The sequence below is a fragment of the Siphateles boraxobius genome, unplaced genomic scaffold (genome assembly GCF_051911475.1).
Source record: "Siphateles boraxobius isolate OS27281-9 unplaced genomic scaffold, OSU_SipBor_1 1, whole genome shotgun sequence".
Classification (NCBI taxonomy): Eukaryota; Metazoa; Chordata; class Actinopteri; order Cypriniformes; family Leuciscidae; genus Siphateles; species Siphateles boraxobius.
The window spans coordinates 28,140,045-28,163,279 of record NW_027508699.1 but is presented as its reverse complement, the minus strand read 5'-3'; the positions used below and the strand labels follow the sequence as shown (position 1 = coordinate 28,163,279).

Here is a 23,235-nt window from a genome sequence, read left to right as displayed (position 1 = left end):
GTTAGATCTTCAGCAAACCTCAGCTTCTTTTCCTTCAAAAAGCTGCTTTTCTTTGCACTTTTCCACAGTAAGTGTTAGAGGATAGAGACATGTTAGAGACATGCCTGGATCTGAAGAGGAGAATCACAGCTCGTGGTTTCTGGATCACATCGAGCCTCCTTCCTACGCGATGAACCACGTCAATCTCAGAAGCGAACTTTCCCTTTTCCTCTGGAAGCACTGCAGCGCAGATGTCCACGACCTTCTGTTTAATGACTTCGCCTTCACGTTCGTCGAGACCATAAAGCCTCAGGTTCCAGCACCTTCTATATCTCTCCATTTCGTTTACTTTAGCTTCCAGATCCAGTATTTTCTTGTCGTGGGTACCACTCCATGTTTTCAGCCCAGTCAGATCTGCTTTGATGTCCTTAATCTCACGAGACAAGAATTCGGTGGATTTCTGGAGAGCCTCAATCCCGTCAGAGTTATTTTTAATAATTTTCTCTAAACCGTCAGCTCTTTCGTAGATTTTTTCTGTCAGCATTCTGAGAATGTTATTTTGCAGGTCGAGAAGGGAAGGCTCGTTCTTTGATTTCTTTGAAGCAGGAGTATGCGGAGCCGAATCAAGTTCGGTCAAACCTTTAGAAAGCAAATGTTCACGTTGCTGTTGGATTTGTGCATAATCATGCACCTCCACGTTCTCCTGTTCAGCATCCACCCACATTTCTTGAGCTTCTTTCTTGGAACTTTGTCTCTCTTTGCGTTTTCCAGCCATAACTTGCGATGTCAATCGGCTTGCACGTTAATAGCAATATAAACTTGCTGATGATATCTTTAGCACCAAACATAGCTCAGAAGCGGAGTAGACAAGATTATTGAACTACTACTCGATCAATTTAATATAATTACCATAAATGCATGGAATTTGGAGAAGAAACTTTCCGACCTCATATATTTACATCCACCACGGTCGCCATCTTGCGCGCCCCCCCCACTTACCTCTGCTCAGCCATGAACCGGTCAAAGCTGATGACGTAATGCAGGTATGGCCCGCCCTCACGTGATACTGATTGGTCGATTGATAAGCTTAAATCTGATTGGCTAAAGAGTACGATTGCTCTGTGTTACAGTAAACACACACATGGAAGGCGATTCGTACGTGAATGACGATTTGCCCATTCAAATTCAAGGACACACTCGTACATTTTAAACATTCAAAGGTTTTTGTGCACAGTTGTATATCTACGAATTGTGTTTTGCATTTGTGAAATGTATTTTATGAATATGTAATTTTATTTTGCTCATGTGAATTTTTTCACGCACGTGAATTATTTTTGTGTGTATGTGAATTAGGTGTCATGCATGTGAAATTGTCTAGGCATATGTGAATCATGTTTTTTGCGTGAATTATATTTGAGACTAATCTGCTTCCATATTTCTGCACTGGAATATTCATTAGACTGTTATAATCTATGTCAATCTGGATGAGGAATTTGCTTTTAATGGCTGCAGTTCTTGGTATGTTACTTATTTGTTAAATGTAACAAATTTGTATTATCTTCAAAATTGATTTGTTTGCTTTTTTATATTTATTGACAGTGCAATACACAAGATTCTGGTAAGATTCCCATTTTACATGCTCTGTAGACTCTCAACTGGATCAAGCAGCAGCAAAATAGAGTTTAAATACCAGTTGTGCAGGTGGGGCATGTTGTAACACTGTGTTATAATGTGCCCCTATTAGAACTGCACTATTCTATTCGATACCTTTATGAATTCTATTGAGAAACCATGAGAAAAAGGTGGATAAAGACTGAGAGTCAATGTTCAGAAATTGTTAATTATTATTATGTTTTGGACTATGCAGTATACCTGTGTTGTGCAGTGTGTTTGTTGTTAAAATTAAAAATTAGTTTTAAAAAATATATTGCATTATTTGTATCAGATAAAATTTTAAACTGTCATATGGTCATGTTACAATGTGCCCCTCACATGTTAGAAATGTACCCCACCTATGGGGCATGTTGTCACATTTCACTTACATTTTTGGGGTATATCAAGAAAAAAAGTATTAATGAACGGTATTAACTGAACCAAACCCACATAATTGTACTAGACGTGTGCAATTAATGTGGGGGAAAATACATTCTCTGAACCCCATGGATTTTCATAAACTGAGAAAGTCAAAAAGGGTTAGGTTGTGCCCCGCTCTCCCCTACATTTCCCCTGTATGTTAATAAATCCTCAAACTCTTTTCTCTGTCAATCCAGAATCTCAGTGTGTCTGACACTGCTGTACTTACTGTGCCCTGCTGCCCACTGTAACTGATACATATAAACATCATAAAAACTAAGAGCTCTAAAGTGTGCAGTTTCTGACATGAGCCTATTTTCCCCTATTGTTCAAAAATAAAAGCACTTCAGCAGTGGGTGGAGCTGATTCACACGGGTGAGAGTCTGAGACAGTCAAACAGTTATTCAAATACATTACACAAGCAAACTATTCCATCACTGTCTCTCTAAAGTCATCATGTTTCTCTTTACCTGGATAATAATACAACTTTGCATGGGTAAGAAATATTAATATAAATGTTATATTATTTTATTGCTTGACTCATTGAGACTTTTCTTTTCCACAAAAACTGCTTTAGCTGATGCAATTCAACCATTGTCTTCAGAAAAACATGTTGTTGAGGGTAAAAACGTGACTCTCTCTTGTAACTACAGTGCCACTACTGGCAATGTTAACTCTCTCCAGTGGTATCGTCAGTATCTTGGAGCAAAACCAGAATTTTTACTTCTTGTCAATGAATATTCAAGTAAATCTGAGCCTGATCTTCGTCTGTATTCAAAAGCTACAAAAGAGATCAAACGTGTGAATCTGGAGATCTCCTCTGCTGAAGTATCAGACTCTGCTGTGTATTACTGTGCTCTGGTGCCCACAGTGACAGGAAACACAAGAACACTGTACAAAAACCTGATCCATACTGTAGCATTGCATTTATATTACACAAAGGTGACCACTTTTACATGCTATAAAAAACTACACTTAATGGTGGTTTCAACAAATGTTCAGAAGGAGCTTGTTTATTTAGTCCCGTCAATCTACTAAGTATAAGAGATAATGTATAGTCAACCATGTGAATAAATAAATTAATATGTGTATATGAAATTGATTTTACAGTTAAAGTTTGCTTTGAATTTATTTTATAATCTAACCTGTATATATGTCATCTTAAAGTCCACAGCAACATACAGAACAATTGGACAGCAACAAGACAAACACTGCAAAAATATAATAGCAATATTAATGCTGAAGTCATTTAATTGCAAGACGATCATTAACTGTAATGTTTAGACCAGATGATGATGAGAGAGTCCCAAAATAGTTCAAATAAACAAAAGATTTATTAAACAAACAAACTCATGTAATTCACTGGCAACAAAACGTCTCAGGTTACGTATGTAACCCTGGTTCCCTGATAGGGAACGAGACGCTGCGTTTGAGACGCGATGGGAACGCTCTGCGTGATTACGTCGTGAAGCACGTGTAAAATCAGTCCAATGGAAGCCCACTACGAAATAGGTGACGTCATAGACCAGGAAACTATATAGCAGCCCTGAAATCAGACCGCGACAGCTTCTGAAAAACCTGAAGCAAGTCGATCAGGGCATGCAGGGAGTATGGCAGGCAAACGCAGCGTCTCGTTCCCTATCAGGGAACCAGGGTTACATACGTAATATCATAGTTGATATTAAAAATTGGATGACTAGTAATTTCCTACTACTAAATTCTGAAAAAACAGAGATTCTAATTATTGGAAAAAAAACTTCCACACGTAATAACCTAGAATACCGTCTAACACTTGATGGCTGCTCTGTTAAGTCTTCGCCGTCAGTTAGGAACCTGGGTGTGCTCTTTGATACCAATCTTTCATTTGAAAGTCATGTGTCTAGTGTCTGTAAAACCGCATTTTTCCATCTTAAAAATATATCTAAATTACGTCATATGCTCTCATTGACAAATGCGGAACAACTAGTTCATGCGTTCATGACATCAAGGCTAGATTATTGTAATGCTCTACTGGGTGGTTGCCCTGCACGCTTAATAAACAAACTACAGGTAGTCCAAAACGCAGCCGCTAGAGTTCTTACCAGAACCAGGAAGTACGACCATATTAGCCCGGTTCTGTCAACACTGCATTGGCTCCCTATTAAACATCGTATAAATTTTAAAATATTGCTGATTACTTACAAAGCACTAAATGGTTTAGCTCCGCAGTACTTGAGCGAGCTCTTAACGCATTATAGTCCTTCACGTCTATTGCGATCTCAAAACTCCGGCCAGTTGATAATACCTAGAATATCTAAATCGACTGCTGGCGGTAGATCCTTTTCCTATTTAGCACCAAAACTTTGGAACAATCTTCCTAACATTGTCCGGGAAGCAGACACAGTCTGTCAGTTCAAAGCTAGACTAAAAACACATCTCTTTGACCTAGCATTCACATAACACTCTATAGACTTCTATAATTTAATATTAGGCTGCTTAGATTAGGTCAGCCGGAACTGGGAACACTTCCCTCAAATCCTGATGTACTCGTTACATCATAAGAAGAATGGCATCTACGCTAATTTTAGTGTCTTTGTTTATCCCGAGGTTTTCCCGCAGCCTGCCGGATCCAGGCCGTTTCCAGATCTGACGAAGGACTTTCGCCTGGACCCGATGACAATGCAGTGCTGAAGTGCCAACTAGCCTCTCCCTATGGAGGATCCCTATACCACTCTACAGATAAAGAGTTTTGGAATTTTTCGGTTCGCGTACCTACCCAAAGTGATAAGATAAAATAAAAATTCTGCATCAAAATTTATAGACAAGTAGTTTGTTTAGGCATGGTTTGTAAGGAATTATAAACCTGCGCACATATATTCAAACGCACATAACTATAGAATCAATTCTTAATGCGCATGTGAACGCCATCAGCGTCTATCACAGGTTCACGTTTAAAGTCTGTTTAGAGAGAACGGTGTCGTCTTAGCGGCCCCTAATTTAATAACAAACTATCATTTAGATGGAAGTGAATCAATCAAAACTAACTTTAGCTGGAAAAAACATTTTTCAAGAGCCACTATAAAACCAAACCAATCTCTGTTACCTTAAATTATATCTTTATCTCTGTAAAGCTGCTTTGAAACAATCTACATTGTTAAAAGCGCTATATAAATGAGGATGACTTGACTTGACTTGACGTAACCTGAGACGTTCCCTTTCAAGGGAACTCGAGCTGCGTTTGAGACGCGATGGGAACCCCATACCCACTACGCCATAGTGACAAATGCCCGTTCTGTGTGAAGTCCTGCGCACACTAAGAAGCAAGCAACCTCGCCCCATGAGTGGAGAGGTCAAGGTCATAAAACCTGACAAATGTATGCGGAGAGGACCATCCTGCCGCATTACACACGTCAAGAAGGGAAACTCCCGAAATTAAGGCCATAGAGGCCGCCATACTCAGAATAGAATGGGCCCGCACAGCCATAGGTGAAGGCTTTCCCGCCGCTTCATAAGCCAATGAATAGCCTCGACTATCCATTTACTCATCACCTGTTTAGATGCAGGCCATGCTCTCTTGAGTGACCCAAAACAAACAAATAATTTCTTAGATTTACGCCACAGAGAAGCTCTGTGAATGTAGGCATCTAAAGCCCGGACTGGACATAACAGGTTAAGCTGTTCCTGATCTGGGGTATTAAAGGGAGGAGGATAAAAGGCCTGCCGCACTATTGGGCCCCCAAAATTTAGTGGGACCTTAGGAATATAACCCGGTCTAGGGTAGAGGAATGATTTCACCATACTAGGTGCAAATTCCAGACATGAAGGAGCAACCGACAGAGCATGTAAATCACCAATTCTCTTGATAGACGAAATAGCATGGAGAAATATAATCTTTAGAGTGAGGAATTTTTCTGAAACCTCCTCGATGGGCTCGAAGGGAGCCAAGGCCAGACCCTCAAGTACAATGGCCAAATCCCAAGCCGGTGCTCTAGATTGCAGTGCAGGCCTGAGCCTCAATGTACCATGGAGAAAACAAATAATAAGAGGATCTCTCCCAAGAGAAGAAGCCCCGAGAGGGGTGATAAGCAGATATAGCCGCTACGAACACCTTTAAGGTGGAGGGAGATAATCCAGCAGAGAAACGGTCTTGAGGAAATTGAGAACTGTACCAACCGGGCAGTTAACAAGATTTAAAAAACGTTCTCCACGCCATGTAGAGAACAGTTTCCATTTCAATGTACATAGTTTTCTCGTGGAAGGAGCCCTGGATTGAAGGACGGTCTCAACGACCTCAGTCGAGAGACCGGATTCTATGAGCTGGGCCCCCTCAGAGGCCAAGCCCACCGTTTCCACAACTCCGTTTAACCCTTTTCTATTATGTGCAGGACCCATAGAGAAATATTTGGCAGAAGTTTCCACGCTGCCAGAAATTCCGATAAGGGAACCAGTCTCTCGAGTGGCGCCCTGAAGCGGCGAACCGGCAGGGAACAACCGAACTGACCGTTCTACAACCCTCCTCAGAGGTTTGCACGGGGACGCTGATACTTCGGCGCCCTGAAGCGGCGAACCGGCAGGGAACAACCGAAGTGGCAGCACTGCGACCCTCCTCAGAGAGTCGCACCCCAGCAGAACTCCCGGGAGCATTGATAACGGGGGGAATGTGTACAGGTGCTGCCTCGGCCACACCTGCACCATAGCGTCCAGTCCGAGAGGAGCTGGATATGTGAGGGAAAACCATAGCGAAAAGATCGACCTGAGCTTGACCAAAGATTTCCCATAGGAGCTCCACCACCACGGGGTGAAGTCTCCATTCCCCGGGCCTCAGCCCCTGCCTCAACAGGATATCTGCTCTGATTTACGAGATCGTCAGTGTGGTGTCCGGACCCTCCACCGAGCGACCACTCATGATCACTTCCGACTTGTGAGGGAAGCATCCGTCGTAGCATAATGCGTCGACAAGAAACCACCAACACTGGGCCTGGGCGAGGAACCAAGGTTCTTCCACATGACCGAGCCACGTAGGCATAGCCGCGTGACCTTGATCATGTGAAAACGGATTTCCCCTCGGAGAAAAACCCATGGTCCTGAGCCACCACTGCAAGGGTCTCATGTACAGAAGGCCAAAAGTAATTACGTTGAACGTAGCTGACATGAGACCCACAGTCTGAAACTGTTTCACAGTGAGTGACTGGCCTAGATAAACCCATATTACACCTAGAAAAGTGGTCCTCTGAGCTGGGAGGATCACACTCTTCTGGCGTTGAGTGGCAACCCCAACATCTTTAAATGAGACAGAACGACATCTCGATGCCGAACTGCCATATGCTCAAATTGAGCTAGGATCAACCAATCGTCGATATAATACAATACGCGAATGCCCTGGAATCTCAAAGGAGCCAGAGCTGCATCCACGCATTTTGTAAAGGTGCAGGGTGATAAACCTAGGCCAAATGGAAGAACCCGATACTGGTATGCTTCGCCCCATTTTTAAAGCGAACCTCAGGAACTTCCTGTGATGAATAGATACTTGGAAGTACGCGTCCTTCAAGTCTATTGTGACAAACCAGTCCTCGGACTGAATCTGTGATACAATCTGTTTGAGTGTAAGCACTTCCTGCTCCATCTGAGGACAGTCCTAAATTAAATATTCATGATTTTTTTGGGGTTAAGTTTATAATTTTAAACTATTACACTTCATAAATTGATTTACCCCATTAAGTTAATAAATTATATTTAGGCAGGCATTTCATGTAAAAAAAATTGACAGTGATCAATATGCTGTTAAAACACATGCATTGAATGTATTTGGTTATTCCTATAAATTCATTATGATATGAGCAGAAATAAAACTCATCACATTTCAGTGCACATCTCTGTCAAATGAAATAATGCACTTGCTATAATATATAAACCTATTGAGCACCAGAAGAGGGTGATATACACTCATCATTCAGCTCTTCAAAGCAGGGTTATTATATCTTAAACTAAAACTAAAAGAAAAAAAAAATTTTTGTTATTTGAAAAAATAAACGGCAATTGAAATAGAATATTTAAAAAAAAAAAAATTCTGCTACAGTATTGCCAGAGCATTTCCGATTTCTCATGAGCATTAGGTTTTTTTTTCTAATAGCAAACAGAAGAATAGATAGTGACCAAAACACTACATGTTGTAAATGAATAAATTAGATTTTTAGATTTGTCTCATACCAAATATTGATCACACAGAGGAGCAGTTAATGTCAGTGCTGTGTTCTCATTCTGTGTAGAATGAGCTTGTGTGAGTTTGAGTAAAAGCAAATTGATCATTACACTTCTCATAGAGCAAACATGATGATTCTTTGTGCTTTTCTTCTGGTATTGTTGATAAAAAGTAAGTGAAGTTTACTCAATTTTTTGGGACATTTGTACAAACAATGCACATATTTTTAGATATACTTTTGTTTAATGCTGTAACGTAACTGATACAAATTCAGTTTGATGAAATGTTTTATATTTTACGGTTTACAGGTAACACAATGGCACAGTCAATAAGACCACAGACAAACAGGACACTTGCCTCTGTGGGACAAAAAGCCATTCTCTCCTGTAAATATGAAGGAACGATATCTAATCTGCACTGGTATCGCCAATATTCCAGATCCAAACTAGAGTTGCTGCCTTGGATTTACCCACAAGAAGCCACAAGTGACCCTCTTCCTCCTCACATTGTACCAAAAGTGGAGAAAAATCTTGTGAGCCTGAGATTGTTGATGCTGAAGTATCAGACTCTGCGCTGTACTTCTGCGCATTGACGCCCACAGTGTCAGAAAACTCATCAACACTGTACAGAAACATCCTCAACAAAGAATCCTGTGTCTTATGATTCTTGAAATCACTGATGTGAAACCAATTAAGTACTGATTACCTTCTAATTAATGTTTACATTATTTATAACACTATATTAATATAATATAATTATAACACTATAAGAAAAACAGATACATGATAACTGCAAATAATTTCAGCATATCTTCATATTTTTCTAGCATTTATTTTTTAGATTTTTCCCAATCCCAACATAGTAAAATATAACACAGATGCAGTACATCCAAACTTCAGGTTTTATGCCAATGGTCACAAGAGTGATGAGTTAATAGAATTATCTAAGCTTTAGTTGTCTTTATCCCAGTATGTTTTATGTCTGTCTTAGGAAGATAAGAGCGTGGTGCTCACACTTTTCCAGAGGCTTTTGAGATTGAGAGGTATAGTTACTCAGCATATTTTCATATTTTTTCTACCATATATATATATATATATATATATATATATATATATATATATATATATAATGTATATATATATATATATATATTTTTTTTTAGATCTTCCCCAATCTCAAATTAATAAAATATGAGATGCTGCTATTTTCAGTTCCCGGAGTACATCCAAACTTCAGGTTTTATGCCAATGGTCACAAGAGTGATGAGTTATTAAGCTTTAGTTTTCTTTATCCCAGTATGTTTTATGTCTGTCTTAGGCAGATAAGAGCGTGGTGCTCATACTTTTCCAGAGGCTGTTGAGATTGAGAGGTCCGGTTACACCATATTTGAGTGAATCTTAATGTTTTCCACCATGAATATCACACCAAACGGAATAGCTCAGGAATTATGACACTGTCACATGTCAGTGTTTGTTTGGACTTTCAGTTTGTATTTTGATTGGTTCCTGTTCTCCTTTGTTCTTTTCCCCACTCCTTCGTATCCATATTTACTGTCATTATCATTTGTGTCACCTGTTTAGTCATCATCATCATTGCGTTCATTCATCACAACAGATTACACAAAAAAAAAAAAATTCAAAACCTTCATGTGTCTGACTCTGCTGTATACTGTCTGAAAATAAATGAGCCCCTATATATGCTGTCATGGCCATTTTATTTAAAGAAATAGTTTCTTACACTTCTTTTATTAAAAACAAACATCCCCATTACATTCAAATTATTTTCCCTTTCAAGACATTCAAACTCTGAGTTATATTTCTACTGGAAGAGGTGTGTCTCTAAGCACTGACTCCTGCGATCTTGTAAAACCCCTTCGGAGTCTGTTACAGTGTACACAGAAAATGGTACTCCTAACTATTATTCCACTCTTTGTCTTTGCATGTAAGTATTTTGTTTTCTTTTAATGCATCTAAATATTCTAAACAACCATAATGTCAGGAGCTTTGATTAGGGTGGTATTCACATAATTGAAAAATCACTGATCACACTTGATTCATTATAAATAAAACATTAATTGAGGATTAAAAGCTGATTTAAATTTGCAGGTGCCACGTATGGAAATGAAATTAGATCAACCAAAACTGAAGAGTTTGCTGTTGAGGGTTTAAGTGTTTCATTATCCTGCAGTTATTCGTCTGCACTGACTTTATTCTGGTACCGTCAATACCCACAATCAGCTCCTGAATTACTTGTAGTCATCGTATATGGAACAAAAGATGATAAGAAGTCTGATGTAAATCCCAGATTCACTGCTAAACACAACAAAGAAAAGCAAAATCATGTGGATCTGGAGATCTCCTCTGCTGAAGTATCAGACTCTGCTGTGTATTACTGTGCTCTGCAGCCCACAGTCACAGGAAACACAAAAACACTGTACAAAAACCTGACACATGTGAGAAGGGAAAACGTCTCAGGTTACGTATGTAACCCTGGTTCCCTGAGAGGGAACGAGACGCTGCGTTGAGACGCGGTGGGAACGCTCTGCGTGATTGCGTCGTGAAGCACGTGTATAATCAGTCCAATGGAAGAGCGAGACGTCATAGGCGGTGACGTCATAGACCAGGAAGCTATAAAGCACACCAGAAAACAGACCGCGACAGCTTCTGAAAAAGCCTGAAGCAAGTCGATCAGGGCATGCAGGAAGTATGGCGGGAGAACGCAGCGTCTCGTTCCCTCTCAGGGAACCAGGGTTACATACGTAACCTGAGACGTTCCCTTTCAAGGGAACTCGAGCTGCGTTGAGACGCGGTAGGAACCCCATACCCACTACGCCATAAGACAAATGCCCGTTCTGTGTGAAGTCCTTGCGCACACTAGAAGCAAGCAACCTAGCCCCGGGAGTGGAGAGGTGTAGGTCATAAAATCTGACAAATGTATGAGGTGAGGACCAGCCTGCCGCATTACAAATATCCTGAAGGGAAACACCCGAAATTAAAGCCTAGATGCAGCCATACTCCTAGTAGAATGGGCCTGAACAGCCACAGGTGAACGCTGTCCGGCCGCTTCATAAGCAAGTGAGATAGCCTCAACTACCCACTTGCTCATTATCTGTTTAGATGCAGGGCAACCTATCTTAGGTTACCCGAAGCAGACAAATAATTGTTCTGATAAACGCCACTGAGCAGCTCTGTGGACCTAAGCATCCAAAGCCCGGACAGGGCATAACAGATTTAAGATTTTCCTGATCTGGGGTATTAAAGGTGGAGGACAGAAGGCCTGGAGCACAAATGACCGCACATTTAGAAGGGACCTAGAAATACAACCCGATCTGGGGTGAAGAAATACTACCACCAACCAGGTGCAAATCCAAGTATGTGCAGGCCTCAGCCTCATGTACCACGGAGAAGACGAAATTAGGGATCTCTCCTCAGAGATAGACCAGCAAAGAAACATTCATTACAGAAATCAAGTACTGTACCAAAAAGGGCAGAAACGAGATTCAGAAGGCGTTCTCTGCACCAGGCAGAGAACAGCATATTAGTCTTCTCGTGGAGGGAGCTCTGGACTGGAGTATGGTCTCCACGACCTCGGTCGAGAAACCTGAATCTATGAGCTGGGCCGCCTCAGAGGCCGAGCCCACAGTATCCACAACTCCAGAGCTCCCAGGAGCAAAGATATCGGGAAAAGCGTATAGGTGTAGTGGCAACCACACCTATTACATTACATCCAGTCCAAGCGGAGCTGGATGCGTGAGGGAGAAACACAAGGGCAATGCATTGTGCAAGCGATGCGAAAGGTCGACTTGTAGTTTGACCGAAGTTCTCCCTAAGAAGCTCCACCACCTCGGGGTGAAGTCTCCATTCCCCGGGCCACAGCCCCTGCCTCAACAGGATATCTGCTCTGATATACGAGACCATCAGTGTGTTGTCCGGACAATTCGCCGACCAACCACTCATGATTACCCCCGACTTGTGAGGGAAACATCCGTCGATAGCATTATACGTCGACAAGAAGCCCCCAACACTGGGCCTGGGCGAGGAACCAAGGTTCTTCCACATGACCGAGGCACGAAGGCATAGCCGCGTGACCTTGATCATGCGAAAACGGATTTCCCCTCGGAGAAAACCCCTTGGTCCCAAGCCACCACAGCAGGGGTCTCATGTACAGAGGGCCAAAAGTAACTACGTTGGACGCAACTGCCATGAGCCCCAGCCAAAGACCGTTCACCGAGCGGCCACTCATGACCGCCCCCCATCCTGTGAGGGAAGCATCCGTCGATAGCGTGACGCGTCGACAAGAAGCACCCAGCACTGGGCCCTGGGCGAGGAACCAAGGCTTCTTCCACATGACCGAGGCACGAAGGCATAGCCGCGTGACCTTGATCATGCGAAAACGGATTTCCCCTCGGAGAAAACCCCTTGGTCCCGAGCCACCACTGCAGGGGTCTCATGTACAGAAGGCCAAAAGTAACTACGTTAGACGCAACTACCATGAGCCCCAACAGTCTCAGAGACTGTTTGCAGTGAGTGACTGACCTAGTTTTACATTCTTTACGGCTGTGAGAATCGCAGAAATACGTGCAGGAGACAGACGTGCTTGCATTGTTGTCGAATCCCATAATACACCTAGAAAGTGGTCCTCTGAGCTGGGAGGAGTACACTCTTTTTGGTGTTGAGCCGCAGGGAGGACCCCCTGAAATCTGGGCGGACGAGAACCGCTGTAACCCTTTTCTATAATGTGCAGGACCCACCGAGAAATATGTGGCAGTAGTTTCCACGCTGCCAGAAATTCTACTAGGGGAACCAGTCTCTCAAGACTGGCCTCTGGATTTGGTTGAACAGTCAGTACGGTGCCCTGAAGCGGCGAACCGGCAGGGAACAACCGAACTGACCGTTCTACGACCCTCCTCGGAGGATCGTATGGGGACGCTGACACCTCGGTGCCCTGAACGGCGAACCGGCAGGGAACAACCGAACTGGCAGCGCTGCGACCCTCCTCAGAGAGTCGCACCCCAGAGGGCGCCGAGGAGAAACGATTTCTCAAAACCGTCCCTGCCCCGAAGGAGCCCTCAGAAGCTTTATTAGAGATGACAGTCCTCAGATCTTGCCTCCCTTTAAATAACTTAGTTCCAATGGCCCTCCTCGGAGGATCATTGGAAAAAGCAGGCACCTCGGCACCCTGAAACGGCGAACCGGCAGGGAAACCGAACTGACTGCTCTACGACCCCCCTCGGAGGATCGTTTGGGGACACTGACACCTTGGTGTCCTGAACGGCGAACCGGCAGGAAAACCGAACTGGCAGCGCTGCGACCCTCCTCAGAGAGTCGCACCCCAGAGGGCGCAGAGGAGAAACGATTTTCTCAAAAACCACCCCTACCCCGGAGGGGACCACCCTTTAGAAGCCTGATAGCCTCGGCATCAGGGCTTCCTATTGTCCAAGCTTTTTTAGAGATAAAATAGTCCTCAGATCTTGCATATCTCTAACTGGCTAGACTGCTACCGCCACCCAAGTCCCCTTTGATTGTGGAGGAGCCCAAATGGCGATGCTCGCTGTGCTGCGAGGAGCTTAGTAGACTGAGACTGCTCCGCCCAGCAGTCTCAGGAACATAGATTGGTGAGGAAGAAACCTCTGGAACGCCGCTGAACGGTTTATTCTTAATTTTTTGAAAGCGGAGCATCCAGAAGAACAGACATAATTTTATCTTATTTTTCTTTACTTTTAAATCAGAAAAACGTATAAATATATATATATATATATATCAGTCCGTGGCCACCAGCAGGAAAACAACCGAACTGGCCGTGTGCGACCCTCCTCAGAGAGTCGCCACCCAGAGGACGCAGAGGAGAAACGATTTCTCGAAACCGTCCCTCCCCAGGATAGTTTATCTGTTTTTGCACGACGCAATTCTCGAATAGCGTCAGTGCTGACAACCTCACATTCATCCATGTCTTTATAATTTACCCACCAGCGTTGCCTAATAAAAATTTTTTATTTAGATGGCTGGTGGGTAACGTCGGGGTTAAAAATTATGACGCCGACTCGGGAGAGAGAAAGCTAGCAAGCGTCTCTTTAACCCGAGGCACTGTCATACCATGATAATTAATACCCATAGCATTACTATAGTTAGACGTAGGGCATTAAACACATAAAATAGAAACCGACTTATTCCACGATCTTGACACCTCAGTGTGGTGTGGAGATAGGGAAAACGGCAGTCCCCGACGAGGAGGCTGAGATACAGAGTTTTTCTGTTTTTAGATATATTTCATCTAATAAACTCCTTATTTTCACTCTCATAAAGCTCAGCTGGCCAGAAAATATTTAACTAGCAACAGCACTAGATAAACCTCCTTTTAAAGCTCCTCTTTATTCAACAGAGTTATGAGCTGACTTATTTATTCATTTATTGAAAACTCAAACATCTGCCTTTTTTTAATATCTTTATTTGTTTTGTTCTCTTTTTCTAAACAAAACACTAACGATACCAATTCCTCGGAACTGGAAATCGCCAGCACTGGATCTGGCAGGTGAAAGCTGAATAAGGGCGGAGCCCGTCCCAACCCCCGCTGTCAGATCCGTTTGCGAACCCCAAAATGCGAGTCGCCGCCGTGCATTAGCAACAGCGGGACCCGCGCGGGGAGCGCGAACCGAACCGTCCTCCTCGAAGAACGCCCGGCGGGAGCGGAGCGTCCTCACGGACAGCTTCTCGCAATGCTCACAGTCAGCGCCCTCGAGAACTGACTGTGGCATGCTCCACTCCCAAATAGTAACAAAAAGCTGATGTGTGTGTCCCCACCCGTGATATAACGTGGGCAGGGAACAACACAAAAGCTGCTTGCTCTCTTTTGCCATAATATATATATATATATTGCAACTTGACAGACAACAATAAATATGACAAGGACAGAATACACAGATCGCTTGCTGAAGGCAACAGAAGCTGTCGCGGTCTGTTTTCTGGTGTGCTTTATAGCTTCCTGGTCTATGACGTCACCGCCTATGACGTCTCGCTCTTCCATTGGACTGATTATACACGTGCTTCACGACGCAATCACGCAGAGCGTTCCCACCGCGTCTCAACGCAGCTCGAGTTCCCTTGAAAGGGAACTATTTATAGGAGAACATGTATAAGAGCATTTAAAATCTAGTAAAGACTCTGGGGCGGATCTAATCCGTGGGGAATTTGCATATCATAATTAATAATTGGTAATTAATAATTATTCATACATGTTTGGATTAGATCAGTCTTACATGTTAATAAAACTCCCGATAAGGGATGATATGTCATTTTACCTGCATGCATGTCTGTGTATCCTTGCACTTAACCACAAGTTGATTGCAATTAACTACACCGACCACGTCTTACAAAACAGGCTAAATTAATTAGCTCAATTGTCAGACTAATATCTGTGGGAATCCACAATATCATCTTACTTTATAGGATTTCAGGAAAAGCAATTCTGTGGCCACAAGAATTGGGTTTCCTGCCCTATAAACACATACTCTTTAAAGTATCTTTAATTTGTAAGCTTGTTGCAATAAGATCTTTTGGCACTTAAGGGACTTAAATGAGCAAAAAGGCAGTACATCAATCAGATGAATATAATGAATTTAATAAGGCAGAACTACTTATGTATTTACTACGGTTACATGGGATATATGTATTTACAAACATAATAAACAACAATACACGATAAGGCATCGATGAACGAGAAATGCATAGAGTGTGGACAATGGAAACACGTGTGAGAGGGGAAGGGAGAGAGAGAGAGAGAGAGAGAGAGAGAGAGCATTGGCAACATTCCCCTGACAGTCCCCTGCCTGTGACAACACGAAAACATCATCTTAATGCTTCTTAGAAGCTCTATAAAGAGCAGGGACGTGCACAGGGGGGTTGCTCAGGTTGCCCGGGCAACTGCCCATATGTCCTTCTCGACTCAAGTTGCCCTTCCGAGAAAAAAAAAAAAAAATCGTACAATGGCTGCAGAATTTCACATAGGCCTAGATACATTTTTTTTTTTTTTTTTTAAATTCGCAAAGCCTCATTCACTTCCATTCGTGCACCGAACGTGAAAGTCAGTAAGGTAAGGGCAAACTGTTTACGTGGCTGCAGCGCTGCACGCGACCGGTGCGTAAGACCCCACAAATTACTTAAGGCCCCGCCTCCATCTCGTGTCATAGCGTGTCCGTTAATGTGTACAACATCCATGACAAAATGAAGCGAAACTATCCTTCTGGTCACGAAAAGAGGAAGAAGAAAAAACCCATGAGAGTGAATTGCGGGAACAACAATCAGGTAAACTTGTGTTCTCTCCTCTCTAAGTTTGATGTCAGCAAAGTTTGATGTTTTTCGGTCTTGCTAACCTAGCTGGGCAGGCAGTGCATCTCTTGCATCACTTTGTGCCTGACAAAAGTGAGAGTAAAATAAAAAAAAATATTACGTTTGTTTTTGATAAACGACAAAGTGCAACGGTGTTTGTTTACTGCAGCTCGGAAAACATAACCGCGTCGCGTGTGTTATCGTGCGTTCATATGCGCGTGCACGAAATGAAACTCGCATTTTTCAAGCAGAAATATGTGGAGACCAGACATACTGTACAATACATGCACGTGAATGATGGCACTCCCAATCAAAGTCACATTTATAAAACAAGAAACTGATTATCTAGTCTCAGTGTAGTTAAAAACTCTAAACAACTGCACTAATCATGCAAGATAGAAAGCAATGTATTGACAATTTGACATTGATTGACTATTGATTTATAGGCTATATTGAATTTAAAATGTTGATTAGCTGGACATACTGGTCAATATGGATGCACATCCCTCGGTAAATAATAACCATAAATCAAGAATTGCTTCAACATGCATAATAATAAATAAAAAAAATCATACTGATGCCGAAAATACCCAGGCTGTAGAGAGAACCAAAGTTAATCCCAAAAGCCAAAGCTCAGGGTTATAATTTATTATTTTCTTCTTATTTATGTTTACGTTAATATTCACTTGTTATGTTAACATTCTATAGAAAATACTCTATTCAATAAATATTGTTTGTTTGAACCTCATTCTGTTCTATATTGTTGTACTTATTCTTTGACTGTTTTGTTTAAAGGAGGGAGGATTGTATTGGGAGCACTGAAGTGTCAGGTGTGATTGTGTGGCAATGGCAAATGGTTTACATAGCTCACGGCGTCACAGGTCAGGTAGAGGGCCCCTTTTGCTTAGGGCCCCAGGGGGAGTTCAGGATCGGCCCTGGGTTTAGCAGTCAATTCTGTTGCCTACCGGAATTCCTGTTCCCTTTACGCAATCATACCTCAAATCATGCGTAGTTGCCCGTAGCCTACCATCAGAACTGAATACGAGCAAGAAGCACAACTGAATGTAGGGGAAGCCCTTTTTTCAGGTCAGAGCAACTGCCCCTCATAATTCCTGTGCACGTCCCTGATAAAGAGATATACTTACGTTTCTGGGTCTCTCTGTGTCGCGGCATTCCTGCGCGTGCGTGAGCGGAGTCCTTTAGGAAGCGTCACTGGGTGCTGCTTGGCGCGCGTGTTGAACGGAGTTTCCAAGTCTTTGGGGTAACATTACCAAAGGAAAATAGTTCGGCTAAGTTTGTTTCACTTTGTGGAAGTGAACAGAGTCGACTACGGAAAACAAAACTTTGACTAACAAAGAAAAGAAATAAAGATCTCTACGGGGAAATCACGCGGAGTTAACGTCACATCTTCGCATGGCTGGTGAAGAAGCGTGTGTGCGTCTCTCGCCACGTGGTCACGTGCGCGTGTTTCTCCTTCAAAACGAGCGCGCGCTCGTTTAAAGGTCCCTTGTAGATGGATTTGCTGAAGAGATATGTCACGCGGTGTTCTTTTCACTCGTCGATTGGAATTAAACACGGAGACTTATCTAAGACTGAAAAACACAAACTAAACTAGAAACAAATAAAAGAAAGGCGAAGAGCTCGCCCGGAGGCGAGACCTTACATTATGACACAAAGACAGGCGAAGTAACAGAGCGAGCGGAGGGGGGAAGCGTCATTTATCACCTTGGAGAAATCTTCCTGTTGACTTGGCCAATTAGAGGGTTGGAATTTCACAGGCGGGACTTTGGTTTTTATTGCTCTTTGTCTAAGAGAGAGACATTTGAAACCGACGAAATTAGGGTGTTTAAGAGCAGAATCTTCACAATTCTTATAATACTAATGTGTCACAAGTTTAGCAAAATGTAATGTCAATTAACAAATGGGGAATGAAGATTGGAGTTTATCGAGACCAAACTTGCCACAAATGGATTTGGTTAAACATTAGTTGGCCAGGTTTAAAACATTATCGCATTAGAGTTGTCAAGAAACATAGACCAAACCACAAAAAGGCAACTCATGAAATAGGGAACTTAGATACATTGTTCATACAATTCTCAAATGGATATATAATAGCATATATATATATGAATACAGGATTAATTTCTCCTCCTTGGTTAGAATTCAGAGAGCGCCACAGTTCTGTGAACATTCCTTTGGGTCGTAAACGCCGTTATCTAAGAACACCAGTGATGTTAGTTTTGGTCTCTTTTCACTCCAAAGATGGAAAACATAGTAAACTATATTTTACTGGATATTACTGTACGTATTCTGATTGATCACACCGAAAGCATTCTGGAGGTGTCCAGAACTATGTGTACAAGTTATGGGAATAGACAGTTATATTTAAAATGCATAATGAAGGTATTTATAATTCACTTTAAGCTACGATAAAATCATAGTCATTCCAATGTGACATGGGCAAATGGACACACATAAAAACACATTGAATATATCTGGTTAAATGTCTTTTAAAGAAATGAAGTTTCTTTTCGCTTTGGAATCCACTTCCTTTGGGACATTCCGATCAGTCATAAAATGTCTTGTAATCGGACACCACGCTCTGTCCTGAGTGTGGTCTTCACTGGTGGGGGAATGGGTGTGTGTGTATGTGTGTTTGTGTGTGTGTGTTTGGGTTAATTTACATTCAGAGATTTTTGGTCTTTAGCCGGATGTATTTAGTTATTCGGATTCACTCACTTAGCCCAGTCCTTACAAGATGCATTAGTGTGTTTTATTTGCTAGACTATACATTATAAACGTCATGTGCTGAGAAATTTGAGAAATCAGAAATATGTATTTATTAAGTTTGCAATATAATATTAAATGTCTTTTATTAATATATATTTATGATTAAGATTAATACTATTACAAAATATTAAATATATATTATATTTAAAAAAATGAATACAATTGAAGTGACTGACATTGGATAATGATATGTTTAAAACTGATAGAAATTATATTGTTCTATATTTACTCTCAAATAATCAAACATTTATTATAGATCAATTTTCGCTGTAGTTCATTAAAGAAAAAAAAACAGACAAAAACATTAGAGAATTTTACTGGATCGTTGTTCTGTTCCTCAGGTGTGAAATGTAAAACTTCTGATGAGTCTCAGAGAGGAGGCACTACACAGATCTGACACAATCGGATCACTTCAGACTGTAGAAACAATTCAGTCTGAATCATCTTAAAGTGAACACAGTGCACTGCACAATGGATATTTATTCAGTTATTCTCATGTACAATCTGGCATGTACAGGTTTGTATACTTAAATGTTATATGTATTATCTATTGTTAATGATGAGTTTAATTAAAACAAATCTAATTAAAAACTTACATTTTCTGTATTCTTTTTCAGCTGCTGTGTTTGGAAATATCAAACCGAAGAAAACAGAGCTTTTTACTGAGGAGTGTTCAAATGTTACCTTATCCTGTAGTTATTCCTCTGCAGATTATCTATACTGGTACCGTCAGTTTCCCACATCAGCTCCTGAATTTCTTGTGCTCATCTTCGATGGTGCAAAAATCCCCAAAAAGTCTGATGTAGATCCAAGACTATCTGTTAAAATCACTAAACTGGAACCAACCCATGTGTATCTGGAGATCTCCTCTGCTGAAGTGTCAGACTCTGCTGTGTATTACTGTGCTCTGAGGCCCACAGTCACAGGAAACAGATCAGCTTGATACAAAAACACTTTACACAGTGAGAGAGAGCAAGAATATAGCTGATACAGCGAGTCAGTTTTAAGTTGAAAATGATATTACATCCATACAATACACCGTATCCTTCACTTTTTCATGCACTCCAAGTAATTTAGCCTAAATTAATATTATAGCCTATAATAGCCTAATATTTAGCTATATAAAGTGTTAAATGATAATCATATTGTGTATGCACATTTCCACCACAGGGCTGCAGTGGTGTTACATGTTCTTACAGTTTTTCCTCAGTCTCTTTGATACATTCTCAGATCACAATAAGTTCTCAAAACTACTTGTTCAACCTCCACGTCATCTAGTCACTTGTGCACATCATAAAAGCCATTTATCATTCTTTTGAACATATTACTAATGCTTTGGTACGTTCGTGCAATTGATTTTGTACAATTGTCTGCTTTTTCCTACATGAGCAAATACTCTTGTCATTGATCAAAATATTATTCTGGTTCTCTGTTGAATAGTCTAACCCCCCAAAACATCAAGGTATTAGTTTATTGTATAAGTCATTAAATGCAAAATGGTTGAACTAGTTGTCATAATCTATTAAGCATATTTCCCTTTCAAGGGAACTCGAGCTGCGTCAAACGCTGTGGGAACGCCCCTGCGTTGTGCGTCATGAAGCACGTATGGAATCAGCCCAATGGAGAGATGGAACGTCATAGGCGGGTGACGTCATCGACCAGGAAACTATAAAGCACCCCATAAACACAAGCGCAACAGCTTGCTGTGCCTTCAGTCGCGCTATATGTGAATCTGTCCCTGTGTGAATATTGTCTGTCTTTACATACTCTGCACCACACAAACAATGTATATATATATATATATATATATATAACGAACAGCAGTTTAGGAAGTGTGTCCCTCCCTGCTCGCGTTATTTTACGAGTGGGGATACACACGTTATTTGTGTTGTTTGTTTGGGAGTGCAGCATGCCCAGTCAGCTCTCGAGGGAGCTGATTGTGAGCATTGCGAGCGTCTGCCATTAAGGACGCTCCGCTCCCGCCGGGCGCTCTTCGAGGAGAGCGGTTCGGTGCCGCTCCCCGCGGTTCGGGTCCCGCTCTTGCCGAGGCAGAGCGATGACGCGTATCGTGGGGTTCGCAGATGGATCTCTCAGCGGGGTTAGAGACGGGCTCTGCCTTATCTCTCCCTTCACCTGTGAGATCCAGTGCCTCAGTCCCGTGTTCGGAAGCACGCGCTGCGGTTTCTTCCGCTTGGGCTGAGGCACCAGTTATAAATGAGGGAGATGTGTAGGATTCGCCACCTTACACTCCCAAAAGTGATGAGCTAGTGGAGGTATTAACAAGAGCTGTAGAAAAACTCAGCATTGTATGGCCAGTGACTAGACAGGAGTCTGTTTCTAAATCAAAATTAGATGAGAGATTTTTGCCGTCACGAGTGCAACCTCCACGCCGGTGCTTGCCGTTTTTTCACGATCTCCACACTGAGGTGTCGAAATCAAGAAAAACCGGTGTCATATAGAGTGTTTAGTCCCAAGACTTCAACATATTCTAATATTGTGGGGGCAAAATCATATGGTTATTCGGCTATGCCTCGCGTGGAAGAGACGCTTGCGAGTTTTCTCTCCCTCGAGGCTGCATCATCTGTTAAGGCACCGGCATTACCCACCAAGCCTCTTAGAAATATTTCGGTTTTTGTGGGTAAAGCGTATTCGGCTGCGTCATGTCTGCATGCTATGTCTATTATGCAGGCATACCAGGCTGACCTGCTGAGGTACGTGAGTGAGAGTGAGGAGGTCAGTGCTGACGTGGTTCGCGAACTGCGTCAGGCTGCTGATTTATCCCTGCGCGCAACCAGAGAGTCGGCCAAGCTAGTGGGTCGATCTATGGCAGCTCTGTTGGCCGCAGAAAGACATCTATGGTTAAATCAGACAAATATAAAAGAAAAAGAAAAAGCTTTCCTTTTAGACAATCCTCTCTCCCCCCAGGGTTTATTTGGCGATGCTGTAAATTCAGTCATCGATAAATTCCAGGAGAAGGAAAAGCAAACAACAGCTTTTAAGAAATTTATCCCTTTAAAAATTCATGTCCCTGGGGCTGCTGAGCGGGAGCAGCCCCGGCCGTCTGCGAGCTCATCATATAGGGCGCTGAAGCAGAGTGTCGCGTCTCGTGCTCCCCCTGCTGGACAGTGGGCTCAGCCGCGGCACTCTCAGCCGAAATCTCCCAGTAATAGAACTGATCTGAGGACAGTTATATTAGCTAAGAAGGCTTCGGCTAAGAAGAAGTCCTGGCGCCACGGCGCGCAGGGCATTGAGGGTGGTCCCCACCGAGGCGGAAAGGTGTTCACCTCTTTCTACGGTGCCCATTCTTCCTCGGTGCCCTCAGGGGCCCGTTCTGCCAACCCCGCCTTAATGCTGGGGCGCAGACGGTCCCAGTGAGCGATTTCCCGAGGGACGCTCGCTCCCTCTGAGGAGGGTTTCAGAGCGGTTAGACCAGTTGTTCCCTGCCGGAGTGCCGTTACAGGGCGCTGCGTTTGCTGCTCAAGTTACACCAGAGACCAGTCTCGAGAGACTGGTACCCTTAGTAGAATTTCTGGCAGAGTTGAAAAGCCTTCCAAAAATATCTCATTGGGTCCTGCAGACAATAGAAAGGGATTATGCTATCCAATTCAGGTGTCGTCCACCAAGATTCAGAGGGGTTCTGCCTATATTGGTGGGCCCCAAGCAGGCTCTGGTTATGGAACAAGAGGTGAAAGCACTCCTTCAAAAGGAGGCAATAGAACGGGTTCCTCCTCCCAGTGTGGAGTCAGGCTATTACAGCCGATATTTCATCGTTCCAAAATAGGATGGGGGGTTGCGTCCAATTTTAGACCTGCGCCTATTGAATCGCTCTGTAGGGAAGCCAAAATTCAAGATGCTCTCTATCAAGCAGATCGTGTCACAAATCAGATCCGAGGA

General features: G+C 42.5%; 1 gene segment (V, D, J or C); it reads left to right on the top strand.

Moving 5' to 3' along the window:
- The first annotated feature begins 19,812 nt into the window (after positions 1 to 19,812).
- LOC143737435 (T cell receptor alpha variable 5-like) lies at positions 19,813 to 20,284 on the top strand. The segment is given in 2 exon segments: positions 19,813 to 19,858; positions 19,959 to 20,284. Coding segments are annotated over 2 exon segments (372 nt in total).
- Positions 20,285 to 23,235: the final 2,951 nt, after the last annotated feature.